The sequence below is a fragment of the Ochlerotatus camptorhynchus genome, unplaced genomic scaffold (genome assembly GCF_037179485.1).
Source record: "Ochlerotatus camptorhynchus isolate MF236.1 unplaced genomic scaffold, CSIRO-AGI_Acam_v1.1 ptg000336l, whole genome shotgun sequence".
NCBI classification, from domain to species: Eukaryota; Metazoa; Arthropoda; class Insecta; order Diptera; family Culicidae; genus Ochlerotatus; species Ochlerotatus camptorhynchus.
In genome coordinates, this window is record NW_027040824.1 from 53,696 (window position 1) to 79,094 (window position 25,399).

General features: G+C 39.5%; 1 protein-coding gene across 4 annotated transcripts in view; it reads right to left on the minus strand.

The window, feature by feature from the left end:
• Fas1 (fasciclin 1) overlaps positions 1 to 25,399 on the minus strand; it is a 564,588-nt gene that overhangs the window by 15,744 nt on the left and 523,445 nt on the right. Inside the window, exons 9-14 of one of the 4 annotated variants that reach the window (XM_065230988.1) lie at positions 14,064 to 14,117; positions 13,321 to 13,411; positions 12,955 to 13,181; positions 5,845 to 6,004; positions 3,685 to 3,829; positions 3,080 to 3,112 (exon numbers count right to left, since the gene is read on the minus strand). In XM_065230988.1, the coding sequence (XP_065087060.1) occupies positions 3,080 to 3,112; positions 3,685 to 3,829; positions 5,845 to 6,004; positions 12,955 to 13,181; positions 13,321 to 13,411; positions 14,064 to 14,117 (710 nt within the window). The remainder of the gene's footprint in view (positions 1 to 3,079; positions 3,113 to 3,684; positions 3,830 to 5,844; positions 6,005 to 12,954; positions 13,182 to 13,320; positions 13,412 to 14,063; positions 14,118 to 25,399) is intronic. The other 3 variants (XM_065230990.1, XM_065230989.1, XM_065230992.1) reach the window with 3 other exon arrangements.

Genomic DNA, 25,399 nt, shown 5'->3' on the forward strand with positions numbered 1-25,399 from the left:
CATTTGACTAGAAAACTAATATTGTTCTACGGTGTAGCCACGAAAATAATCCTGGTCACTGGATACTGGAGATATTCTGGGTTTCCGGAGGGCTTGTCTAACTTGCTAAATTTTTGGTGAAATTTTATATATGATGCTGGTTAAATATATATATTTTTAGTAAACACAACGAAAGAAGAACCATTTTTAAAGCGAATCATATGCCAAGAACTAAAATCGGCCTATAATCAACCGAGATATGGCCATTTCCCTGGAATCGGTTCTGGTGGAGGGTTCTGAATGCGGGCAGATCATTTAATCACTCAAAACATGCCGTGCGACAGCTTTTTCTTCATGGTTTCCCGTCAATAGACTTTCGATAAACTTTAAATGCATCATTAACCACATTGGCCACTCTCGGAACATCCAGTATGCCCCCGGGGGATCCTGTAGCAGGGGTCAATTGCATTTTTACACCAAAACATGCCATGCGATAGCTTTTTCTGCAAGCTTTTTCATGAATAGGCTTTTGATAGACTTTAAATGGATTAGGGACCACATTGGCCGCTCTCGGGACCTCGGCTATGCCCCCGGGGAACCTGGAGCAGAGGACAATTGCATTTTTACACCAAAACATGCCGTGCGACAGCTCATTCTTCATGGTTTTTCATGAATAAGCATTCATTAAACTTCAAATGGATCAGTGACCACATCGGCCGCTTTCGGAATCACGGGATACCCCCGGGGGAACCTGTAGTAGTGGGAAATTGCATTTTTACTCAAAAACATGCCGTGCGACAGCTCTTTCTTTATAGATTTTCATGAATATTCTTTCTATAGACTTAAAGTGAATTATTTACCACATTGGCCGCTCTTGGAACCACTGGGATGCCCCGAGAGAACCTGTAGCAGGGGACAATTTCGTTTTAACTAAAAAACGCGCCGTGCGACAGCTCTTTATTTATAGATTTTCATGAATATTCATTATATAGACCTAAACTGAATCATTTACCACATTGGCCGCTATCGGGACCTCTGGTATGTTCTCGGGGGAACCTGGAGCAGAGGACAATTGCATTTTTATACTAAAACATGCCGTGCGACAGCTCAGTCTTCATAGTTTTTCGTGAATAGGCATTCATTAAACTTCAAATGGATCAGTGAACACATTGGCCGCTTTCGGAATCACGGGATACCCCCGGGGGAACCTGTAGTAGGAGGCAATTGCGTTTTTACTCAAAAACATGCCATGCGATAGCTTTTTCTACATGGATTTTCATGAATATGCTTTCTATAGACTTAAAGTGAATCATTGACCATATTGGCCGCTCTCGGAACCACTGGATACCTCCGGGAGAACCTGTAGCAGGGGAAAATTGCGTTTTTACTCAAAAACATGCCGTGCGACAGCTCCTTCTACATGGATTTTCATGAATATGCTTTCTATAGAATTGAAGTGGATCATTGACCACATTGACCTTTCCTGGGATGACCACATTGACTGGAATGTCCTGGGGGGAACTGTAGTGCGGCACACGACGAGGACTTTACACACCTGCCATGGCCAGCACAGTCGCCGGATTTAAATATAATTGAGCCACTTTGGTCGACGTTGTAAGCTCGTATTCGAAGCTCCTCCATCGTTTTTGAAAACGCTTGAACATCTTCTGATCCAAGAATGGTACAACATTCCACTAGAAGCCATCCAAAAACTTTATGAATCAATTCCCAGACGAATTCAAGCTGTTATTGAAGCAAATGGTGGTCCAACATCATATTAGACATCATATTAGACGGTTCCATTATAACATTTTCTTACAATTTTAAATAGCATTCTTAATTTAAACTAAATTTCTCAGAAAACCTTAGATTTCTCAATGTTGTAAACATTATACCGTAATATGTTAAATAATTCAGATTCATTAACACTTAGTTTAATGAAATACAAGAATGAAAATGCTCATTTCATATAAAACCATTATATTTTACTTGTAAGCTGTTGTAAGTCACAAGAACAGGTTCTAAAGCATGTATTTGACACCTAAAACCCTGTTAATTTTGCTTTCTATCAGCCACAGTCAGCGATTTTATGATCACTGTGTGAGTGATAATTGATAAAATCGCTGATTGCGACTATTAAGAAGCGAAATTTACAGGTTTTATGTCTAAAGCACTTGCTTTGCAACCTCTGTTCGTATCCATACTGATTTCATAGTTCCGAAATACTTTTTTTGTTGTCTTAAATGAGTAATACCACTTTTACGTTAACAACAACATTCGTTGGAACCTTATAAGCGCTTGTCTGAATGCTATTGAACGTTAGTTGAGTAAAATTGTAATTTATGCGGTTAAAGCTACTTTTCGTTATGAGAAACTCGTCAAAGCAATCATGGAAGGCTCATGTCTGCTCATGTGAATTTATGCTGTTAATGATGAAATGATTACGTTGCGACAGATCCTTCGAAAAATCGCGGATACCTATAGACAGTGATGGTTCGCACTTGTGGGGCTTTTTCATTACTTTTATTATATAATTCTAACGTAAAATCCCGTTGAAATTTCAATTAATCCATCGTGATATAGATAGTTTAATGATAAGAATCTTTCTGTCAAAATGAAAAATTTTCCGCATCGTAGTCACACTTTGTGTTTTCTCTGAAGGTGCACTCAGGAGCACCCTCAAGTATACCTTCAGTTAGAATATAGAGTGTGGCTTTGCGGTGCGGAAATTTTGAATTTTGATAGGGAGAATAATAGCAGTAAACTATTTATTTTAAGATGGGTAACTGAAAATTCAGTTGGATTTAGAGTAAACATTCAATATTAAAAGTAATAAAAAAGTCGCAAAAGAGCGATCCATCTCTGCTTATAGTAATTACCTTGCAGCAAACAATCCAAAGAAAGTGTGCTGATGACTTTTCGAATTGGTTCAGCAGTTGTGGCAATATTGGACTTCTCGTGTATGCTTTAATGTCGAGCGTAAAATAATAACTGTAATATGTTTGTGCGAGTTCACGAGTGTGTGTTTGCTAGTTGAGTAATAGTTTTTTAAACGTGGTGCAGTGAAAAGTACACAACACACTATCACGGAGACACTCACCAGACTGAAGTGAACTCGAGTAATCATCTTCGGCTGTTCCAAAAATAATGCAATTTGGATGATGGAAATGGATGATACATATATATTAACGAAGGATCATGGGATATGCAGCGAGGAAAATGTACAATTAGATGATAATGTAAGACAGTAAATGATTTTCAGAGCAAACAGTGTGAAATGTTTTTTGATTTCGATTATATAAACCAGACTCCAGCTTAATTTTCCTAAAAGAGCTCAACAATTGACTATCCTTTCATTTGCTACCGAGTAAACATGTTTGTTTCGCCAAATAGAGTGATGTTTATCTCATTTTCAAGCATAGCAACGGGGATGTATACAAGAGTCAACTGAGACTGGGAGTACTTCTGCCCATGACGATGTAGTCACAAGCACAAGCCTCTTGTTATCAGTATACGGTGCGAATACTCCCTTGTTGGCGAGTTCCGAGAAGGAAAATCAACAAAGCTCTAGAAAATTAAGATTTCATGGCTAAACAAATGTCTCCTATTAGGAAAACTGGAGAAATGGAGGAACATGGTAAAAAACGAACAAGCTACGAGCTGTTTGATGGTAAAGAGAAATTAAAAGTACATATATATACTCACTTCGGTCTTCCTCTTTCACTCGAATCTGTAGGTTATGCGGTCCAACCGTTGGCAGGATGAGCGAATCGTTGGACATGTTTCTCAGATCCGACATGGTAAACACCCGATCTGCCACCACCAGATGACGCTCTAGGACGGATCTTGACTGCAGTTTGAAAAGTGCACGGTAGTACCACCCGACGTTAATTGTTGTAGAAAGCAAAGGCAAAGGGAGGAAAAATATGATTAAGAATTAAGCACAGAATAATGTCTCTAGAATCCCAGCCCGATGTTGACCGTGTAAGGGTTAGTTTTTATTCAATGTTGATATTTATTAACGGCTTGCTTATTTTTATCGTTTCAAAAATATATAGAGCAGGTGTTCCATATTGGTGATCCGTTAGTTGCAGTATGGAGTTTAAAAAAAAAATGGGGTAGCCATTCCCGGAAAATAAATTTGCTTTTTTGCATTACATCATTTGTCTTATAGTACTAGCTCGCGAGTTTACGGAATTTTTAAAAGTATATCGAAAAACCAGGATTTGAGAACTACTAATTCCAGATCGTGGATTAACAGTAATTAACATAAATCTAGTGCTTTAAAAACGTTGCAACACTCGAACATAGAATACCAAACGAATCAGACTCTCAGACTTTAAACAATCAGTATTTGAAAATTGTATTATTTTTAGCAAATTATCGAATACTCAATTTACAAGCAAAATCATCGATCGTCATCTTTAATCAGTACAATCTCCAAAAGTTATCAATATTGCATTCCATTTATTGCTCCTGAGGAAATAAAATCAAAAGGCTTCAATTTACTTCCTATCTCTGATCTGCAATAAATGCTTTTACCCAGTCCACTCCGGTTTTTCTGTGAATATTTTCTGCTAATAACCTTAAAATCTCCACTGGCATCTTGGGCTAGTCAAATAGACTTATTTTTGCCAGTAGCAATTTGTTTATTAAATGCCATTTTCTCAATTGTTTTTGTCGTTCTTCTTCCGTGGCTGCGCTTGGTCTTCACTTATTGCTGTCTAGGGAATTTTGCCCTTTCTCTAGCGGAAAATTCTACCATGTCGACCGACATCATTGAAGTCAAAGCAGCTTAGAGTCAGGCATGGTCCCTTGAATAGACGATCATGGCCTTTTGAAAACACTCAAAATAAGAGCTTCCTACTTCGAGTTATCGCTTGAAAATGGTTAGCCAATTTCTATTTGACAGATGGTAATAATTCAACAGTTTAATTTGATCCAAATTACTGTTTCCGAGAGATCCATGATTTGATATTAATTTCCCTTCTATTACATTTCAAGTGTGTCTAGTGAAAATATTCATCATTTCCATTATAAAAGAAGGCAGAGTTATAAGCTCGTAGCTTAGCAATAGAACTCTTAGAGGGAATCCACCAACTTAGCTTGGTGAGGTTGCAACTTGGAGCCCCCACGGTTCTGTCGTCGCAAAGTGCAGACTCGACGAATAAAATAATGCAAATTTAAGCATAGTCCATCACCCACTCTACAGATCACACCGAGCTTGAGAGAACGGCACGGTCAACCGCAGTCCCCCATTGGGAAACGACGACAAGACGGTAATTAATTATTGATAAATTACTTTAACGCTACTTGATACGTCTACGTCACTGACCCAACACCAGCACGTCGGAGCTTTGAGGTCCGTATACATTCCTGTTTTCGTTTGGTTTCATATTTTGTTCTCAGAAACATTCTGGCACTGTATTTCCATTTCTGACTGGTGTTGAATTTTAATTAAAACTTAATTTCACAGCATTGTTTGGAGTTTCGGGCTTTGGAACAATTATAAATTCATCCCTTTACTCTTCATTTTGTGTATTTTTTCGCATGGGAGGATGCTTGGACTATTCTTCTCAACTAATTTTTCATCTTGGACGTGCTCCTGAAATTCATAAGTTTCAGAAAGGTAGTGGTCGACGAGGTACAGAGCATGCCATTTTTTCCACTCCGTTGAAAGGGATCACGGTATTTAGAGGGTAATAAATTTTGGGCAGACGGGCAGTACCAAAACAATAGAGTAAATTAAAAACTTCCTTTGTCGGCCTCGGTGGGATGAATTTGTAACTATAGCGAGAAGTTTTATTGTGAGTGCTGGAATCTAGAGACAGTGTTTATTTTTAACCCGGGAACAAGTTTACTTACCTGATAAATGTCAGTTAGGAAACTGTTCAAGTGTGCTCCTTGATGCTCGTGAAACCATTGCATCCACGCCTTGTCACGAGGGATGAAGTAGGTGAAGCGTTTGGTTGTCTTGTTTAGCTGTTCATTGAATTGGTTCAGGCGACCGAACTGGTACGTAAGACTGGAAACAACAGAAGGATGAATTAGTTGTGTTGGCGTCAATGTTATAGCTGTGTGGACAAAACTGCACATTAATCAAATGTGTATCAAATTGTGACAAATTTTGTCATAACATTACTTGTTTGTGCTCAAAACAGGTTTCTTTGTAAAGGCTTCGATAGGTGTGTAATTTTTTTGGTTTAACAGTTTCAGGGATTGATTTGATTATGTAACAACTGTGCCATGTTTGAAAAAAAAAAATAGGAAGCCATCTAGATTTGTGTCGGATTTAAAATGTGTATAAACTTAAAATTTACGTTGCCTGTAAAAAAAATAGACTTGATTCACATTTAATCATAAGTAATTGCGAATTGGATTAACTTAATTTTACAGAAAAAGTATGTTGAAGACGGCAAATTGATTTAATTTAAAATTTAGCAGCTTCTACATATTTGGTACGACTTTTAAAAACCTCAAAATCAAATTTGGCCAGCAACTTCTTCATCATTTTTTTTTTGCTGGCTTTGACGCTCTTACACTAGCTTTTACCGGCAGTCAACTGAATGTTATTTGTAGCATTTTCACATTTTTTAATTGACAGCTTCATAAGCCAACCTGTGCAAGAAAAAGTTTATATATATGTAGCTGTAGCTTTTGATCCGATTCCAAGTAGTAACTTAACATTTTCCAGGTAGGGTTATTTAATCCATATTGCACACGTTTAATTTTTATGATGGTCTATGCTGCATCCCGAGTTACAGTTAAAAATAGCTTTTGTAGATTTTTTCTTATTTTTTTCTATTCCTTGTGCAATTTATTTCCGGATTATGAAACTTTAAAGTGTGAATGAATTTGTTGTTTTTGTTGGACTTGAGAGTATTGACGTTCCATGTGCTTCAATCCTTAATTAAGATTTTTTAACGTCAATATGAGTCAAAATTTTGAAGTGTCACTTCTGAACGACTGCACAATATTTTACAATGTAATATTTAAATGGGTAGGTCCCGTGAATCAACAATGACCAAGAAATTTCCATGAATAACAGCTGATTTAAAATTGAAATATTCACTGAAAATTTCAAGTTATTTGGTATCATGGTTAAATAGTTACAGTTGTTTATGTATAACGCAATTTCATCGTGAACACCCTTTACACTTCTATCCTAAAAAAAAACAATCAATCTCGGATCTTGATGCATACCCGAATATTAAGTCTTCTTATATTTTTGTTTATTTCGTTCAATATTTTATAGTCAGTCCAAAATTTACTCATTATGGTCATATGTAACTGGTCTGGAATAATGGAGTTTGAAAGGATTGTAATTTATCTATTTAATTCAAGACTTTTTTTTTTAATTATCATTCTTCTGATGCCTTCGGACACTCAGTCACCGACAAACCGACATGAATGACCATAGCAAAAACAATAAAATTTCTGACCAAAGACACTACTGACATCTGGCTCAGTGTTCGCGGGAAATATTTAGCTAAGCCATGAACCCGCCTGCAAAAGTTATGAATTGGTTCGTGTCTGATCTATTATGGACAAATTATTTTTATCTAGATCAATAAATCCTACGGTTTGACAGTTCGGATCACTGCACATTTAAATCGGCCGTTTACGATTTTCGGGCATAAGTCAGAATTGAGTGTCATGTCGGTTTGTCGGTGACTCAGTCACATGTATAACATGCAGCCAGATATAACGGATAGAATCGTCTTAGTTCAAAAGACTTGTAGACCTGATACAAAAGTCGTTACGCTCAACTTTAGACAATGGAGTTCTTGAAGGTCTACTCCAGCTTTTAGAGGACTAGTGGACTAGGATGTCACAATACTTATTGGTGAGCTCCATAGATATATAAAGACAGAGCGAATGATTAGTAATTTTGCTAATCCTTGACATATACGCGTATTTCGTCTACAATGTGCAGACTTCTTCAGTGTCTTGTACTAATACTCGACTGAAAAAAGACACCGCATTTTACCGAATATATATTAACCCAGGTACATTTTCATTTAGAAGCTAGCTAAACTTACATTTAATTTCCTGTAGGAGTAGGCAGGCATGGAAAATCATTTATATTCATTTCATGCATTCATTTACATTCATTTGCCTTTAACTTTTTTCATCAACAGCATTCTACAAAATGATGTAAAGAGCTTTTGTAGGTTTTGTTATTAGCTACAACTTTTGGCCACAACTCAAATCTGTAAAATACATTCACTGAAAAACAGTAGTGGCTTCTCTTCGTTCTGGTTCGTCATGCATAAGAGATACGGATTTAAGTTGTTAACAAAAGTTGTAGTTAATAACAAAGCCTACAAAAACTTCATACATTATTTTGCTAAATTCTGTTGTTGATAAAAGTTAGAGGCAAATGAATGTAAATGAATGCACGAAATGAATGCAAATGATTTTCCATGCCTGGGAGTAGGTACTCCGCTGCTTACTCGTTGATGTGTCCTCGGTAATAACTTGAAAATCCATGTGTGTCCGTTTTCTTGATCCCTGTTGAGTAAAGTTGATTTCCGTTGTTTGTTAATCTCGAGGCTCTCTGCAACATCCAATTTCATGGAGTAGATACGGTTAGTAAAATCGTGATGTCCTCCGTCGATAGCTGGTGGTCCTCTGTGAAGATGTGTTCTGCAACCTTTGATTTGAAATCATATGTTAGGCCTTTTTTCTCTTGCTTTTTGGCCTCCGCTATATGTTATTTTAATCTAGTTGCTAAAGTTCTCTTGGTTTGTCCTACGTATACTTTATTACAAACATGAACTGGGTTTTTAGTGGATCCTAAAAATGATTTCAACTGGTTATGTCTACTGGTGAAAACTAAATCTTATCCGAATTGTTTTAACTGTGGTCTTAGCTTACAAGTAATATCTTTATCAAATGGAACGGACGCTCGTTTCAAGGGTTCAGGTGCTGCGGTGAGGGTTGTAAATAATCTGAGGAAGTATAGGGGATAACTCTGTTAGTGCTTGCTGGTTTCCTTTCGTATTCAAGCGAAGAAGATTATGACGATTCCCTGATGACTAGAAGATCGAGAAATGCGAGTTTCCCGTCTTTTTTCTACCTCGTGAGTGAATTTGATATCCTTGTGAATTCTGTTGATCTCATCTAAAATTTGTGGAAGGGCTTCCCGTTTAACTACGCTGAAGATATCGTCAACAAACCTCCACCAACGGTTTGGTAATAGTCCTTTCTCCTTCCAGATTGTCTCCAAGTTGGCCATGAAAAGTTCACACAAGAATGGGGGGTTTTTCCCATTGGGGCTCTTTTCGTCTGCTTGTAGAAGTTACCTCGGAAAGAGAAGTAGTTCTCTCCCATACAAAGGCGGGTCAGCTGAAGGTACGTCAGAACCTTGTTTCTCCTTGCTGCATCCTCTCGTTGTGTTAATAGCCAGTCCTCCAAATGGTTGATCGCTTCCTTGACTGGTACGCTGGGAAAGAGCTGTGACGTCGAAAGAAACCATAATCTCGTCCTCATTGATGTCTCATGAAGATTGTAGTTGCTGGGTGAACTCTTGGGTGATACTAACTGCTTTACTCTGGAACTGATTCGGCATACTCTGGAACTCTGTGACTATCCATTTCGTTAGTTTGTTTGTGGGGGAACCAACTGCAGACACGATCTCTCGCATTTCATTTCCCGGTTTGTGAACTTTAGGGAGACCTTTGATCCTGGGTAGAATGGGATTTGATTCACGTAAACGACCTGCTCCATCTCCTAATATCGATTTGCACTTCTTCAGTGCTTTCTCCACGCGTCTCCCTATGTAAGGGACTACTCGAAGCTGTCTATACAGTCCGGGACAGGGATCAAGGAAACTGACATACATGGTTTTTCAAGTTACTACCTAGGACACATCAACGAGTAAGCAGCGGAGTACCTGCTCCCACAGGAAATTCAATTTAAGTTTACCTAGCTTCCAAGCGAAAATGTAACTGGGTTAATATATATTCGGTAAAATGTGATGTTTTTCTTCAGTCGATTATTAGTACAAGACACTGAAGAAGTCTGCACATTGTAGACGAAATACGCGTATCTGTCAAGGATAAGCAAATAAGGTAGTGGAATTAAATGGAAATTACTAATTCTCTCTCTTTATACAGGTATTCCACTAAGACGCCCACATTCATCAGGATTCTCCATAGAAATGTTTTGACAACAAATTGATGTTCAGATAACTTCAGTGGATATACTTTTTAGTATCAATCAATGCACCTCTTGAGGTGATATGTCAATTTCCTCATAGCAAGCAAACCGTATAACATATAGCTTGGAGATCGGACCTCAGAGATTCAACTTTATAAGGATTGTCAGTTACCTCAAGAGAGACTTCATCCAGCAGACTTTGTAAATTAGTAGAATAACTCCAGATGGCTGATGGGTCTTAATCGTATTTTAAGCTTATTGCATATCGCATATTAGCTTATTGCGTGCTCTCAACTTAGTATTCTAGAGGCACATCTACAGTTGTTAATTGAGAGCAAGCGATGCCTGTACCAATTTCGCATTAGTATGATTGTATGGCAAGCACAATCATACTCTATGCCCAGATATGTCGATACATTTTCCATCCCGAAAAAATCCTACACCGAGCCGGAAATCAAACCCAGCCACCTCCAGCATGATTTTGCTTTGTAGCTGCGCCTTTACCGACTGAGCTAAGGAAGGCCCACTAAAGTCTCCTTAATACAGATATAAAAAAAATCAGTTTTGCACATGCATGCTTGGCATAGACAGCTTTGGTCACGAACTGCTCATTTACTAATAACATAGTTCTCTTCGAACCAGTAGATAGAATAGGGTTTAAGCTTGGTATAGATACATAAAAAAGAAGATTTTAATTGTATTTGTTTTTGCGTTGTAAAAATGAAGTGAGAAATGCTCGCTGCACATGTCGGACTTTAAGTGTAAACCTTCATTGGTGTTGATTCAAATGTTAAAATTTACTTATTCTTTGCATATCTATAGTAAACAAATTACTTTAAAGAAAATCAAATTTCAATAATAGAGTGAAAAGTTATAAACAAATGAGCAGTTGGTGTGTACAACTGTGCATGTCAAGCATGCGCACATGGCAGTGCGAAACCATCTATTGGTGAAATTTCAATTTTCGTGAAAGTGCTGTTCATCAAGTTCAAATCAGAAGAATTGATGCTTCATTGTTTTCTGCACATCCGGGAATAATGAATTTTCCATTATGGCGATGGGAAATCAGTTGATGAACGCATGTCGCCTGCAGGGGGCACTGTTCAACAGTGATGTAAAATATCATGACACTCACGTGACACTCGTCTTCTCATCAACCGACTATCATTGACAGAACGTTTTGTCACGCAGTGAGAGGTAGAGCCATGGCAAACAACAATCACCAGTAATGGTCGCTGCTCACAAGCAAAACGTTACACTCACTGCTGATAATGAAAAGCACAACGAAAACAGTGAAGACTTCTGGAGTACGATCATGAGAAAAAGCGAAAGGACAGAAGCAAATGGAAACAATGCCTACGCATTCCAAGTTCGTCTCGGCAATCGTGACTGTGTGAGTTGCAAACAAAGCAGGCAACATTAAACGGAAGCTGTTGGGCTCACTCACCAACACACTCACATAAGCAAGCAAGTTAGCAACTGATTTAAAACAAGCACAGATGAGTGTCATGATTGTCTGGAATGACCATATCGGTGATGGATCACAACCGAAGACGACATTCACCAGTTGCTTTTTACTTCTTTCGTCAACTTGATGGATGGTCATGGAGAGAGCTTCGACGAGCACATTGATAGGAATGTACAAAGCGTTACTACCATCAGCTGTTTGACGATCGTGATTGTGATAGGTCGCAACTCTGCCGTTCAATACGTGAGAGCATAATGTCGTTGATGCTGGAGAAATACGAACTGGTTTTCTACATGTACACAGGTGTACGGGATGTATAAATGGACAAAAAAAAAGATTCCCATCTCACTACACTTCCCAAATCGTGAAGAAGATGGAATGAAAAAGAGAGCTGCGCAAAGGCTCCGAGAAAGTAGTTGAGGTGTGAGAAGAAGAGGTGGTGAAGATGGATGTGATGTCTCCGGATTCCGAGAAGAACAGTGGAGAGGAAGCAAGCGATGCTCTGAAACAGCTGCCGGCTGCTTTCAAGTACAAGAATGATGCGTATTACTCTTATAAATTCAGTCGTGATTAATTCATTAAAATTCTTATTAAAAAATAATGTTTTATTTGCAATTATTTGTGGAAGAGTTTGGCCTAGTCAGTAATGGCACAAATTACCAAGCCAGAGGCAGTGGATTCGGTTCCCTGTTCAGTCAAGGAAGTCTTTGGGATTTGTAATTTTCTCGACTTTCCTGGGCATATAGTATTATTGTGCTTGCCACACAATATACAAACTCATGCATTGGTTGGCATATAAAGCTATGAATTAATAACCGTGGAAGTACATCTAGAACACTTGAGAGCCGGCAAAACGCTCGCAAAGGAAGCGTTAAAAGCCTACACAAATAAGGAAATGGGAGAAAGGCACATGTCACCAATCAGTGGATTAGTCAGGTTTTATGTTGAAAGAGGCATTTTATTATAATTCTGCTAATTTTGCATGCCACTTATAGCGCTCACATTCCTTCCACGATTATATTGATTATAAAAAAAAAAATGTTTCGTTGCTTCTCTTTCAATACATTCCCAACCCTACCACCCCTACTGAGACAGAAATCAATTCAATCAACGTGACTGTTTCCTTTTCTGTTGCCATAAATTTAAAATCTCGTAAGTACAGCATAAAACCTCCATGAAAATAGATGGACGTGAACGCTTGGTTACAGAAAAATCAATCTGCCACATTTGAATTGCGACAAATCCTCAGGAATGGAAATTTGTGTTTTATATTTATTGAGGTCGTTGCATAAAATACACTGCTTATGTTTGAAGAGGATAAAGGAACAACAATATGTACTTACTTCAACATGGGGTCGGTTTCAATCTTTTCCTGAACGGTCATGTATGGAATACCCAGCACACGATCGATGATGTGTAGATATCCATTGGTAGCGGCAATATCACTCAGGATAATCGTTGCATTGACGCCTCCACCTTCTACTGTGATTGTCTGATTATGGTCGTACCGATTTGTGATAACGTTAAAGTACAGAAACTTCCTGTCTGCTCCGGTAGGAATTTGGTAAATCTGCGTGGGATTAGAACGAAAACAAAGGTTTGTCAACATTTTGCTTACCGCAAGCCTGTCACTTGTTCTGTGATGTGCAATGCTAATACTTTGTTAACAGTAATCTCCTTTTCGGACTGCTTTTCAGGAGGCTACTCACCTGGTTTTGATTGTTCTTGCGGATTTTATCGGTTGTGATACTGTCGCGCACCAGATGCAGGTTGAGGATTTCCCTTAGTTTTTCACGATTCCTGCATACGGGAAAAGTTTTCGCCACACGCGCGTAGGTCGTTCGTCGGATGCCAGATTGGGACGAGGGTAAAAAGCAAACAAAAACGAAAGAGCAACAGTTTAGTATTACGTACATACTTGGAACAGGAAAAGGATAATCGCTTCTGAGCTGCCACGGTTTGGGAAACCTGCATACACAAAGACACTCACACGTCTATGAAAAAAGGTGGAAAAACACCTGAAAAACTGTTATTGTTTTGACAATCACTTTCTGTGTGCATACCAAATATTGGTTTGACTTTCGGATATGTTCGTCGTGTATCTGTTCTGAGTTTGAAGTGAAATTAGAATAAGCCAACAAGCTGTACATGCATCAAATCAGCATAAATAATAAACAATAGCTTGTGCACAATACGAGAAACTGAAGTGCTTTTGAATGACCATATATAATGCTGGCGTGGGTGTATCTCTGTTCGTTTTTTTTTTATCCCAGTGTACTGTAGTAGTTCAGTGTGGTAATAAATGCCATTTTGTCCCAGTGTACTGTAATAGTTCAGTGTGGTAATAAATGACATGATACAAAATGAACAGTAGAACGATCAACGAGAATTAATGAACTGAAACTGAACGCCAATAGAACGCAGAACTTGGTTCCTTGTACACCAAACTCACCCAGTGGAATGGTCATTCCCGTCAAGACCTCTAGTTATGTTTGAAGTTAAGTTACTGTAGAGAATAGAATAGTGAGTGTCTCGGGTTGATACGGATGCTATTTAACAATTGATGCTTAATGCTAAAAGGGCATACTAGCTGATATAATTTAATTTTTTATAATACGTTGGTCCCAATGTCGGATATAAACCGAATTAATTGTTTGCACCTAAACCAATAGATTTAGGTAAATAGTTTTGCAACTTGTTTCATTTTAGCCATTTACGGTGCAGTACGAAGATGAAACGTGGAGAAGGCCACGTGAAACACAAATTGCACTAGCTGCTGAGAGCCACCCATCGTCCACACTGCAAAAATCGGGCAACTACAATGGGCTGGGAACCTCATAAGAATGTCGGAAGACAACCTGATGAAAATGATTCTTAATATCGCCCGGCTAGCACAAGAAGAAGAGCTACATAGCTGGCATGGTGGATCGCCTAGGTGGATGGTGACCTGCGGAACCTTCGCAGACAGCGTGGCTGGCGTCTTGCAGCCATCGATCGAGTGGAATAGAGACGAGACAACTGCAGTGTACTGGCACTAGCCTGAATAGTAAGTAAGTAAGTTTATTTTAGCCAATCTTCTGATGGAGCGAAACAAGGGTGGTACTATGAACCGGGGGTGAAATTGATCGAACAATCTGTTGAAAATCAACTTGTTTTTTTCAAAAATTTATCAATGCAGGATGAAAATCCTTTAATCCTTTATCTGTATCTTGGGGTCAATACGACCCCATGCAAGTTTTGCAATCTTGATTATTCATCAAAACGATTTTTTACTCTGACATTTTTGCATGCTAAAATCTTCTTGATATGCCTGCTTCTTTGTTGAGACATATTTCGAATTATATTTAATACCCGTTTTTTAAGGATTTTTGCAATGAACATAGCTTTATTTTAGAGGTATAGACGAACGGTTATTAATGCAGCATAAAAATCACTTAAAAAAAACATTAGATAAATTTCGCCCTAAAAGTGGTATTTAGTTATTTCTGAATAACAGTTGTTGATAATAATATTTATGTTCATAATTTGAAATAACTTTCAATAAGGGTTTGAGCACCAGGACTGGTTTAAAAATAATAATCAATTAAAAAATAAGCTACAAACAATCAAAATATTCACGTTTGTCGGAAAAATATGATCACTATGCCCCTAATTTCAAAGTTGGATAACCCTAAATATGACAGTTGGATAACCCTAAATATGAACTTTTTAGCTATTTGATATACAATGCTCAACAAACGATCTGCAGAACGATCTTTTTAAAGAAAATTTTCTGAAGAAATCAATAAGCATTTTCACGCCTTCTGACGAACCGACCATCATCGATTTCCATGCAACTATGTTTCGTTATTGTTTCATTTCAGTAAACTTATCATGGAGACGTCTATTATGATCGAAATGAAGCCTAAGACGTAGTTGTAGGAAAACAGATGGCTTTTCCAGAAAATATACACTGTTAACTTATTTTGGTATTTTTTTTTAAGAATAGAAACAACAGAAAATGACTCCTTTTAATTCTTTTTAAATCACTTTAATATGCAAACAATTTACAAAATTTTACCAAAAGTTGACCACTTTTTTGTTAGTTTCGAAGTGCATTTTTTTTACGATTCGTTTAATTTATATAGGCTTAAATGTCAGAAACACAACTCAGCGGCTAATATAACATTAAAATGTTCAAAAATACAAATGATTTCTTCTTCCTAGGTGGTGCTTGATTGCGGTTTTGGATCGTGCTTGCAATTTTCTCATTTCCTACATCTTCTGTTTTCCTCCGCTATATTTTGTTGTATCTTCCATAATTCTAGAGCCTTTTTATAGATCTCATGATTCGTGTACTTGAACCGAGGTTTTTGCTACTGTTGTTCTACTTCGTTGTTCCCCTCCTGGCCAGTCGCATCAATTTCAATTCATTCATTTCCTGATCGTTGTTGTTCAAAGACGCACCTTCAGCCACTACAGCTTAAGTACTGCTGCTGCTTTGCTTTCCTTTGTGACGCTACTTTTCCTCGTCCTGGCCCTGCGTTTCTGGTTCTTTCAGGGTCTTCCCCGTGGGCCAGGAATGGCCATTTTAACGTTCATGTCTACACCTCGCACACCTGTGTATATATCGAGTCCCAACTGCGCAGTGAATTTCTCCCGGATGACACGTTTGACTTTCCCGTATTTTCCAAGCGTCAACATTAGATCGCCATCAGGGGAAGGGAGGGAAAGTTAATCCAACATCTACTTAAGAAGGTGCAGAGAACCCATACTACTTTCATAGATGTCACAAGAAGGGAAGCGGTGTGTTAGTAAGGGGGTGAATGATTAGGAAACTCTATTCGTCAATATAGAGCATTTGATAAATCAGTAATAAAAACGGAATATAAATAGATAAAATTAAAAGATCTCACTCGAATGGCCTAGTGACTTTGCGCGAGTTAGCAACATCGTCACCCGACTTAGCAACATTGCCATCCGGCTGGTAGAACAATAAGTGCAAAGTCCTCACCAGGTGTCAACGAACGTCAGCAGAATTCGTGGGACTCGGCCGCCGGTTAATGAACGACATCGCACCGGCAGCATCGAGGCGCATCAGCAAAATTGACCAACGTGGACGACAGTGCATGGACTCTGCACCGATGGCATGAGGTGCTGAGTAGACATAAAGTTCACCTGTAGCATTAATCGATAGAAATAAAGTTAGTCTTAAGTGAGTGTTCAAGTGGACTAGATGTTTAATCTTTTTTAAAAAGAAATCCGTTACCCAAAAAACTTAAGTCGCGTCATGTTTTCGGAAATGCTTAATTTTCCTGGAACAATAGCAATGACTGATAGCGCTCTTCTAGTTTATTCCTTTGTTCTACTCATACGCACAAAATATCGCACTCCACGCATAATCAAGGTCATACATAAATGAACCAAAAAGTGCAAATCTGGACACTACAAGAATAATATTGACGCACAATAGGCCATACCAAGGCCTTCTACATTATATGCGCCTCCCGAATATACCGCACAATAGCACATCCAATCAACCTCATTGCACAATAGATGAAGAAAACTACGTGCGGATGGGATGAGAAACTTAAAAACACGTCTGCAGGGATCGACTACCAATGCGGATAATGCAGAAATGGTACAGGTAACGAAAGCTTTCAATTAACTACTGGAAGTGCATCTAGAACACTACACACTTAAACAGAGATCCTGAGTTCGGTAAAAAAAATTACCGTTTTAATTCGGTAATTCTAAACATTACAGATGTTTCGGTATTTTCTCGCTCTATTGCTGAAAACTGTAAATAAAATTACCGAATTTCGGTGATGTCATTTCAATTCAACGAAAACGGTAAAAAAAAATTACCGGTAGATCTGTAAATCAGCTTGATCACTGCCTTCGGTGAAATATTTTACTGAAGTTTCGGTAAACAACCCGTTCCATTACCGAGTTCGGTAGTTTTCACAGCGAGAAACGTCAAATTCACCATATTGTGATTTTCGACCTTCTTAAAAAAAATCGCGTGGTTTCAAACGAGCCAAGACTGATGGATGACGCAGTATTGAACAATCCCTTATCAGGTGTTTAAAATGGATACAGGTGAGACGTATGGTATAATAAAAATTAGTTGCTTTATTAAATGTTTTTGTTCTAGCCCGAAGATGATTTTCCGCAGGATAGTGGAAGCATTTCACTATTGGTAGTGCGAGGAAATTTCCCTGACGTGACAGATGGATGTGCAGTATGCTGCGATACCATTGCTATTCCCGTTGGCGACAATCTAAAATCAGCATTTGGGATCTTCATCCAATGCTTCCCTGTTTTCGGTGTACCACTGAATCCTTCCGACAAAAACTTTTTTTTTGTTCATCGGTGGAGCAGTTTTCAACATCAACACATTGATCACAACTGGAGCCAAATTTTTGCATGGATTGCAATAACTGCCAGCGCTACGTGTAAGTTTTGAGCTATTCGATTTACATAAAACATTTCCGTAAGAATGAAATAAATGACTAAGGAAAAATGTACTTAATTTAAATAATTGATAAAACCAAGAAAACAGCTTGAAACAATATTAAAGCGAATTAAATTTGAGTCGGTAAACTTTTTTTTTTAAATTTCAGATCTTTCAGTAATTTTCATTTTCCATATCGACTCCAAAATTACAGTTCTCCGGTAAAATCAATTACAAATCAAGCTTGTTTTTTCGGTAAACGTTACCGATCGCTCGGTAAATTTGATAGCTAGTTTTGCTTTGTTCTCGATTACCGAACACGTTACCGACCGTTCAGCTGTTGAGAATTCGGTAAATGAATTACCGACGTCGGTAATTTTTTCTAAGTGTGTAGGTTGAGAGCACGCAATAAACTAATATGCGATAAGCAAAAAGCTTGAAATGCGAAGAAGATATATGTTTCCAGCGAACGATTTGGAAAAGCAGAGTAGCTGAAATAAACTGTTTGAAAACTTTGTTGAGCATTGTATAGCTTACTTTACTTTTGCTAGCCTAACGTCCCTCAGTTTCTTGAGCGCCCACACTTCTTAGATTTTGCCCTAGATGATCAAACCACCTAGCTCGCTGCACTCCTCTGGGTCTTGAACCGGCTGGCTTCGAGGCAAACACCATTTTTACGATATTATTGTTCGGCATTCTTACAACGTGTCCCACCCATTGTACCCTCCCAGCTTTACCGACTATCTGAATACTCGGTTAGCCATAGAGTTGGGCTAGCTCGTGGTTAATTATTCTCCTCCACTAAGCTCGTGTCGTTCAAAATTTCCCAGTTCTTGCAGGTTCGCCTCGAGCATTGCCTACATCCGAGGCACACAAATTCAACCACCATGTCATCTCCGTCGATTATCACACTTCTGCCTATGTGAGACTAATCACGCTCGGTCCAGCCAACAGATACTTTGTCTTTACATCACGTTACTGCTCCGCCACCGCCTGAAACATTATTCCGACAATGTTCACGTCGTCAGCGAAGCAGATGAACTGGCTGGATTTATTGAAGATCGCGCCACATGTTAAAACCCGCTCGTTTCAAATAACCTTCTAGTGTAATGTTGAGGCAGGAAAGGCAATTGCTTGGTCAAAGTCCTTTGCGAGTTTTAAACGAGTTTGATAACGCACCCGATATCTTCACACAGCACTGCATTCAACGTAGCCTGGATGAGTCTGGTCAGTTTCCCGGGGAAACTGCTCTCATCATTGAGCATAGTACCGGTCTATCTCTAATAACTACAAAGTTTATATTTAGTGTCTGTTCCAGCACAGAGAACAGACGTTGAGGCTCGATCCAAATTTATGTAAAAACTTGTGTAAAGATTCCTATTCGATTTAAGCGCCACCAACGGCGACTTCCCCACTTAAAAACCCTCTTTGACAACATTATGGCACTGGCGTTGCACAACTTACACTAGACACTAAGTTCCGGTAGCGCCGAGTGGCAATTTTCAACCTAAAATTTATCGATACTAGCTCCAAATTGGTCGAAAGTGGAAAATTTATACAGGAAATCAGGAGACGCTAGCACTACGTAACGGCGACGTTCCCATTTATCTTTACACAAGTTTCTGGTGGTAGTTGTCGTAGCAAGAAACTGTTGACAGAGTTGTGATCTGCAAGATTTATTTATTCAGTGGTTAAAATTTCATCAGGATTCATACACATGTTTAAAAGTTATCGAATATGGAACACGAGAGACGTGAACAAATTATACACACTCACGTTGAAAAATGACGATGAAACTTACGTAAAAATGGATTTTGGACAATGATCTGCCAAACTTCATCCGGGTAAGTTCAAATTTGTTTTTGCAGATAAATTCTCTCGCAAGTTAATGATTTGGCAAAGCATTTGCAGTTGTGGAAAGAAAACCATGGTTTTCATCGCTATAGCGACTATGAATGGACAACTTTACAAGGAAGAATGTATTCAGAAGATAATTTTTCTTTTAATACTACTCATAAGATCTTGTACAACGTTTGGAGCAACTTTTTTTATGTGTGGGAATAATTTTTTTCTTCATATCTTCCTCTGAATTCACTTCCTTAGGATGTTTCCAAAGTGCTTGCTTCATGACGACCCAGTACTTTTCAATTGACCTGCAGTTCCGGTGCGTTCGGGGGATTGAGATGCTTCGGCACGAAATTGACCTCGTTAGCTTTGTACCACTCCAGAACATCTTTCGAGTAATGGCACGAGGCTAAATACGGCCAGAAAAGCGTAGGACCATTATGCGACCTCAGAAGTGGGAGTAGGCGCTTTTGGAGGAATTCCTTTCCTTTGTCCGTCCCGGTTGTCACGAATGGAGTGCTCCGCTTTCCACACGAGCAAATTGCTAGCCAAATCATGTATTTTTTGGGAAACTTTGACATCTTATTCTTTCTAACGTCCTCAGGAACATCGGGCTTATTATGAGCAGTGAATAACAGGAGCCTTAGAAGCTACCTGAAGTCTGCTTTTACAAACGTCTTGTCATCCAAAACGAGACAATGCGGATTCGTCAACATCTGGGTCTACCGTGCACGTGATTTCTACTCCGTATTCTGCCGTTTCACTATCCACGGAAGAGCAGCTTGGCGCAGCTTCTCTTGAAGATGGCTGGAGGGACATCCGTTCCACCATAGGTAAAGGGCGAACACGACTATTGGGTAAAAATCAATCAAATTTGGCACACTTTCTCATTGATGTGTATTGTGTACATGCTGTCAAACTCGAAGTCGTGTTTTTCGATTCAACGAAAATGGAGGTGAACCAACGCGAGTTGAGAGAACAAATTCTTTCCAAACACCTGGAATTTCCTGACCTGTCGCACCGGCAGTCGGGAAAAATGTTGAACATTCACCATTCAACCGTCTCCAGAGTGTTGAAGCGGTTTCATGAGCGGTTGACGTTGGACCACGGCAAAGGAGCTGGAAAAAAACCGGGACCGGAGAACAAAAATACGGAAGGAAAGGTGAAGCGGATGATTAAAGCAAATCCCAACGTCTCAAGCCGTGATTTGGCTAAAAAGATCGGCATGTCGCAGAGCTACGTCCAGAATGCAAAGAAGAGAGCTGGACTACATACATACAAGGTACAAAACTTCCCAAACCGCGATGAGCGGCAACAATCGACGGCTAAAACTCGGGCACGGAAGCTCTACGAGAAGATGCTGACAAAATATGGCTGCTGTGTGATGGACGACGAAACGTATATAAAAGCCGATTTTAAGCAAATTCCGGGGTTGGAGTTTTCACCGACAAGAGCAAGTTCGATGTGGACGACAAATTTAAGAAGAAGAAAATGTCGAAGTTCGCCTCCAAATATCTCATTTGGCAGGCCATCTGCTCTTGCGGACTGAGGAGTGAGTCTTTCGTGACAAAGGGCACAGTAAGTGGCGAGATCTACAAATCTAAGTGCCTCAAGAAGCGCTTTTTGCCGTTCTTGCAGCAGCACGACGAAGCTCCGCTATTTTGACCAGATTTGGCATCATGCCACTATTCTAAAAGTGTCCTGGAGTGGTATGAGGCCAATTCTGTCCATTTTGTTCCAAAGGACATGAATCCGCCAAACTGTCCGGAGCTGCGCCCGGTGGAGCAGTACCGGGCAATAATGAAGCGGGAACTTCAGAAGAGCAAGAAGACAGTCAAAGACGAGAAGGACATGTTAAGAAAATGGAAAAAAAACTGAGAAACTGGTACCGGACGACACTGTAAAGACTTTGATGGAGGGCATCAAGTGAAAATGCGTTCAATTTTACACTCAAGGCTCCATCGATTAACTTTTCTTTTGATTTTTTATGTAAATATATGTATAAAACTACCCTAAAATTTTGGTTTGATTCTAAACATTATAAGAAAATTGGCATGACATTTTCGGTGTCGCAATAATTTCGTGTTCGCCCTTTAGTACTGCTGCAGTGGCACTAGGTACTGCGATCCCGGACCGAAAAAATGACTGGTTGGACGGCGAATGCAAACTGTTAGTAGAGGAGAAGAATGCAGCACGGGCGAGAATGCGAAACAGACAAAACTCAGTTTTCCGAAGGAAGGAGCTTCAGCAGGAAGACCGAGGCGATGGAAAATCTGTATCGTGTAATCGACGCACGGAAGTTCTACGAGAAGCTAAATAGTTTGCGCAAAGGCTACGTGCCGAAAGCCGATATGTGCAAGGACTTGGACGATAACCTTCTCACGGTGAAGCACCAGAAAACGAAAGTGGCACGGTAACACACCTTGGAGCACGCACAGAAGACGACAGGCTACCGGCCCCTGATCTTCAAAAAGTTGAGGAAGAGGTCGACTGAAGAACAACAAAGCAACTGGTGTAGATCAACTAGTGAGCTATTAAAATACGGTGGTGAAGCACTGGGTAATTGCCAAGATTTGGAAGGAGGAGATATTACCGGAGGAGTGGATGGAAGGTGTCGTATCCCCAATCTACAAAAAGGGCGACAAGTTGGATTGCTGCAACTACCGAGCGATCACACTGCTGAGCGCCGCCTACAAGGTTATCTCCCAAATTCTATGCCGCCGTCTGTCACCATTTGCAAGAGAGTTCGTGGGGAAATACCAGGCGGGATTCATGGGTGCCCGCGCTACCACGGACCAAATTTTCGCGATTCGGCAGGTTCTGCAGAAATGCTGCGAAACAACGTGTCCACACATCATTTGTTCATCGATTTCAAATCCGCATACGACACACAGCAAAAAATAAATTTTAATATTACATCCAAGAGGATGCACTTCAATCATGTCGAAAATCTCATGTAATTTTTATGGCCACAAAAATAAACAAATGCAGTAAAAGAAGTGTAATTTTAGTTCATGCACTGAATTAATGATAATTTTATCCTTTTTGGCAAGTAATATTACACCATATTTTCGACATGATTGAAGTACATCCACTTTGATGTGAGAACAAAATTATTTTTTTGCAGTGCACAATCGATCGAGATCAGCTATAACAGATTGTGCACGAGTATGGATTTGCGGATAAACTGACGAGATTTGTCAAGGCGACGATGGATCGAGTGATGTGCGTTGTTCGAGTATCGGGGACACTCTCGAGTCCCTTTGAATCTTGAAGGGGGCTACGGCAAGGTGATGGACTTTCGTGTCTGCTATTCAACATCGCGTTAGAAGGTGTGATCAGCAGAGCTAGGATAGGCACGAGTGGTACGATCTTTAGGAAGTCCATCCAGCTTCTTGGCTTCGCCGATAACATTGACATCATGGCATGGAACTTTGAGACGATGGCGGAAACGTAAATCAGACTTAAAGCTGAAGCTAGGCGGATTGGACTTGCCATCAACGCATCAAAGACAAAATACATGAAAGCAAGAGGTTCTAGGGAAGACAATGTTAGCCTGCCACTTCGATTGACGGTGACGAAATCGAGGCGGTTGATAAGTATGTGTATTTGGGCTCACAGCGGTCACCTGAAAATGATATCAGCAGAGGGATTCAAAGACACATTATGGCAGGGAATTGTGTCTACTTTAGACTCCGGAGGACGCACCGGTCGAATAAAATTCGCCGCCGCACGAAGTTGACTGTCTACGAGACGCTGATTAGACCGGTGGTCCTCTACGGCCACGAGACCTGGACTATGCTCGTGGAGGACCAACGCACCCTTGGTGTTTTCGAACGGAAAGTGTTGCGTACCATCTACGGTGGAGTGCAGATGGATGACGGAACGTGAAGGAGGCGAATGAACCACGAATTGCACCAGCTGCTGGGAGAACCATCCATCGTCCACATTGCAAAAAATGGGCGACTACGGTGGGCTGGGCACGTCGTAAGAATGCCGCACGACGACCCAGTGAAAATGGCTCTAGAAAGCGACCCAACAGGAACAAGAAGAAGAGGCACGCAGCGGGCAAGGTGGATCGACCAAGTAGAAGGCGACCTGCGGACCCTTCGCAGATTACGAGGCTGGCGAAGTGTGGCCATCGATCGAGTAGAGTGGAGACGACTTCTTCGGACAGCAGAAGACAACAAGGCCTTAGAATGATTGGTAAGGTAAGTATTCTGCCGTTCATCGCGGTTCGACGCCTTTTCAACTTTGTACGTTTTTCGCATCTTGCACGATAGTTTTTTCTCCACTTCTTTAACTGAACTGCTTGGATTCCTCTTGAAAGCTTGAACTACCCGCTTGTGATCCTTTACAATATGTGGAGGTCCATTTTGGCCACTTTTTCGCTTCCGATAGATGGTCAAGCGTTTGTTGTACCGATTACCGTAGATCCTGCTGAAATTACTGTAGATCCTGCCGTAGTTTGTACCATTTCCAGCTTCCTGCTGATGGTACGATAATATAAATCTGGATTTTTGAGGTACGTGCGCAAAATTTATTTGCGTCGCTGCTGCTCCATTTTTGCAACGATTGCACAGCAACTTACACAGTGTTATCAATACACTTTGAACTAATTTCACTTCAAATTTGAATAGAAAATACCCAATGGGTAAAAAATTACTGCCATTTGAAAATGATGCTATTTGATTCCGTACACTCTTTAGCAACCAAGGGACGCTATTTCATATTTCTTTATAAAGTTTAACTAAGCGTTCTTAAAAATATTGCCTATTTTTCATATATATTTAATTTTGCAGGCATACATGGAATGTTTTTAAAACGGTTTTTACGCGATTTTTTTTACACGGTTGGTGCCGCTGAGTTGCAATTTACACGTTACGTTTGAAACAATTTTTCGATAACGATAACGAATCACATTAACCCTTTCGAGCCATAGGTAATATAATGGTAAACTTAAAAAAAAAACAATCAATTTTAGTATAAATACAGAAATTTTAAAATTTTGTCTATAAGGACATATTGAACATATTTTAGCATGTGAAAAATTAAAATCTTGGTAATTTTTTTGCTAGTTGTTTTAACGGTACGACCTGCGTGTACTTCCGAGTTGAGCTGCTTTTTTATTTTTATAACGGTTTAATTAATTCACTGCAAATAAAATCTGCCATTCCACTATGGTATGCTGTAGCTATCCAATTACGGCCAAATGGGGGTTCGAGCCGGAGGCTAATGTTTCAACTTTAAATAATGAGGGGTTTGATTCCAAGAAGGCTTCTAAAATTGCCTTGGAAGTGTAATGTTTTGGATTTCGAGTCCAACATAAAGCAATGTTTGTTTTATTTGTTTTGACGTGAATCATTTTTTTAAACTTTGGTTCATATCAGTTTTTTTTCATAACGAAACGGTGTATTTGAAGCAGAAAGCTGTGTTTGTTTTGTCTTGGCGTGTTTGATCTAAGGCTAAGTGTTAAGGAATCCATTAATTTCTCACGAATATTTACT